This window comes from Anneissia japonica, unplaced genomic scaffold (assembly GCF_011630105.1).
Source record: "Anneissia japonica isolate Jap-2015-1 unplaced genomic scaffold, ASM1163010v1 scaffold296317_len2931_cov355_single, whole genome shotgun sequence".
Classification (NCBI taxonomy): Eukaryota; Metazoa; Echinodermata; class Crinoidea; order Comatulida; family Comatulidae; genus Anneissia; species Anneissia japonica.
Genome location: NW_022746272.1, coordinates 1 through 2,931, shown reverse-complemented (window position 1 = coordinate 2,931; position 2,931 = coordinate 1). Strand labels below are relative to the sequence as shown.

The 2,931-nt window shown below is 31.7% G+C and overlaps 1 protein-coding gene across 1 annotated transcript; it reads right to left on the bottom strand.

The window, feature by feature from the left end:
• Positions 1-8: 8 nt before the first annotated feature.
• LOC117120189 (protein FRA10AC1-like) lies at positions 9-2,487 on the bottom strand (the record flags this gene model as incomplete). The annotated part of the gene is made up of 4 exons (XM_033265206.1): positions 9-324; positions 556-632; positions 1,803-1,848; positions 2,386-2,487. Coding segments are annotated over 4 exons (418 nt in total), but the record flags the coding sequence as incomplete, so codon positions are not given.
• Positions 2,488-2,931: the final 444 nt, after the last annotated feature.

Sequence of the window (2,931 nt, the reverse complement as noted above, 5' to 3'; positions counted from 1 at the left end):
GACTGCATAAATAGAACATCATTTCTTTAGTGGATTTATACAATAATTCATGTAAACACAGTTATCAAAGCTGCTCATTAGATACAAAATAAATTTACTAAGAAATCATCCTTAAGAACAAATGTTATACATTACATGAACAATAAAAACATTACCTTATTCTCTTTGTAGCAACTTAAGTCAGAAATGCAATACTCCTTGAACAATTTATCCCAGTACTTCTTTGCTAGCGTTTTTGCCCAGTTTTTATCGTCTTCATCTGTATCACTCCACAGAAAGCGGTGATTTTCATGGATCACATTAATATCGGTTTTATCCTTTGACCTAGAATAAATTTCTAGCAGTAGTGATTTGATGACGACAATAGAATAAGATGCTGCCTTAAAAAATTAATGCGAACCCTAGATACGAGGGGGCAACTGTAATGCAGTATTAAGGTTCAATAATATACATATAATAACCATTGGAATTTGTTTATAGATACCCTTCACCTGTTAAATGTCTCAAGTTAGCTTGACAACTTTTACTTTATAAGTATAGTCAATAATTACTTACGTATCTCGCTGAAAAAGTTTAGTTGCCCCAGGGTAATATAGAATGTAGTTATTAACAAGCTGCTTGTGTCTTGCATACTGAGGTAAGCGTTAAAGAAATTAATACGAAATAAACAATTCTCCTTCAGTTCATTATCAATCATCCTAACTATCACAGTTTTTCCTCCCTCATGACCATCATCAATGGGACACTTTCCAACTTTCATTGTCTTTCCTCCTTTAGTTCATCATCAATCTTCCCAGCTTTCCCAGTTTTCCTTCCTCATGAACACCATCAATTGAACACTTTCCAAAATTCATTGTCTTTCCTCCTTTAGTTCTTCCTCCCAACTTTCAAAGATTTTCCTCACTCTTTAACAGCGAACACTATCAAGCAGATATCAATTTCAATGTCTTTTCGCCTTCAGTTCATTATCAAACTTGCTCAACTTTTACTGTTTTCTGTTCATTGTCAATCCGCCATACTGTAACTTTCTTCACTGTCTTTAATCCTCTAGTTCATCATCAATCCACCACAACTTCCTCTGTCATTTCTTTTTCAGTAACTTTCACTATCCTTCCTCCTTCAGTTCATCATCAAACCTTTAAAATTTCAATCTGTTTCCTTTCAAGTCTTTTTCCTTGTAATATAGACTCCTTACTAGTGCATACTGTACATCTCCATTTCTATACCGTAGAAACTCAAATTGAGGCCCTGGGCTGCTACTTTTTTCTTTTGCGAACTTTGGATGGGCTTCTTTTCAAGGCTCCTTTTGCCAAATAAAGAGGGGCCTTCTTTTCAAAATAAATACTGTAAATTTTGGGAATTACTACTTAAAACTATAAATAGGGCCACTGTAACATCAATCTGTATCATTTAGTGTATTAACCAGTATTAAATCGCCTAAAATACTGTAAAAACCATGTGCTTTTTTAATATATTTTGTTTCTTTGAAATTCATGTACAGTGGATGGATTGTACTATCTCGAAAAGAAGCCCATGGGCTTCTTTTCGAGGCTATTTTTGCAAACTGAAGAGGGGCTTCAATTCAAAATGGGCTTCTTCTTGAGATTAAGCCCATTGGGCTTCAATTCAAGGTTTTATGGTATTTCATCTCTAACATGACATAGTGACACAAAATAATGTTCCCTTTCGCAAATCAGTCTATCTTATATTTCCTCATCAGGTCAATTTCCAGGTATTCACATCAAACAGTAATAATAATTATTCTCTGAGGTCTATACACTTTCGAACTATAAAAAGGATACAGCATCAACAGCAAGGAAGTGAAACCTATAGTTCCTATGCTCATGTCTGTCAAAAAAAATAAAATACAGTTATCCGTAATACAATTAAGGAAAAACCGAAAATTATGGTAAATATTTCTTATTTTATATAAAGAAAAAAAAATTTCATATTTCCTATATTGCAACTAAATTAAAATACAGTAGCAGTATTAAAATTATATATTTTTTATGTTAAAATTAGATAAATTCAATTCAATTCACTTTATTTGATAATCACCTCAACAAGTAGGTATGATAAAAAAGACATTGGTTGTACAATAAAACAGCAAAGGTGTGTCATCAACCCCATCAGGTTGGAGTCTCGTACGCTTTTCATGACAACCCATAATCACAAACTTGTTTCGACTGCTGATATATTTTGGAAATGTTGATTCAATTCAAGTTGGGTAGACAACTCATTTCTAATATCATGGTAGTGTAAATGGGGCAGTAAATAAAATCAATCCATTTCACAAAACTATTTCAACTATGCTTACTATTATTATGAAATATATGATAACTGTTACTAAAATATACACTATAATATTATTTTTAACATACATACTTTGTATATTCTGAAGTCAAGATTGATTTTGATGGAACACCACTTGTTCTCTTTCTTGTTTCTTTTTCTGCTAAGTCATAACGCTGCCTAGAAATGTAGTATAGGATTAGACAACCAAAAATAAATCATAAAAAATTTATAAATGAATAACCTTTAAGCTTTAGAAATAATTTTTACTCATCACCCAACTCAAATTATCTATTTCGATGCATACTTACTGTATAACAATTAAAATTCATCAAAGGTGCAGAGTGGAGAATATTCCTGAAATACTATCTATTTCGCACAATAAAACTCAACTAGGTCATACGAGGTTAACATTCTAGTCCAGGTAACATGTTTTGAGTTGAAGCACATTGCATTGCTTTCCTTAACTTTGCATGGTCCAATTCTTAATATCGCCTTTTTTATTGTTTATTTATTTCTATTTTGGCTTGGTGTTCCCAACCCAATTTTGCTGTACTTTAAATGTTAATCACATTTTGTGCAATGCTTGGGATTTTTTTTTTTTTTTTTTTTTTTTTTTTTTTTTTTTTTTTTTTTTTT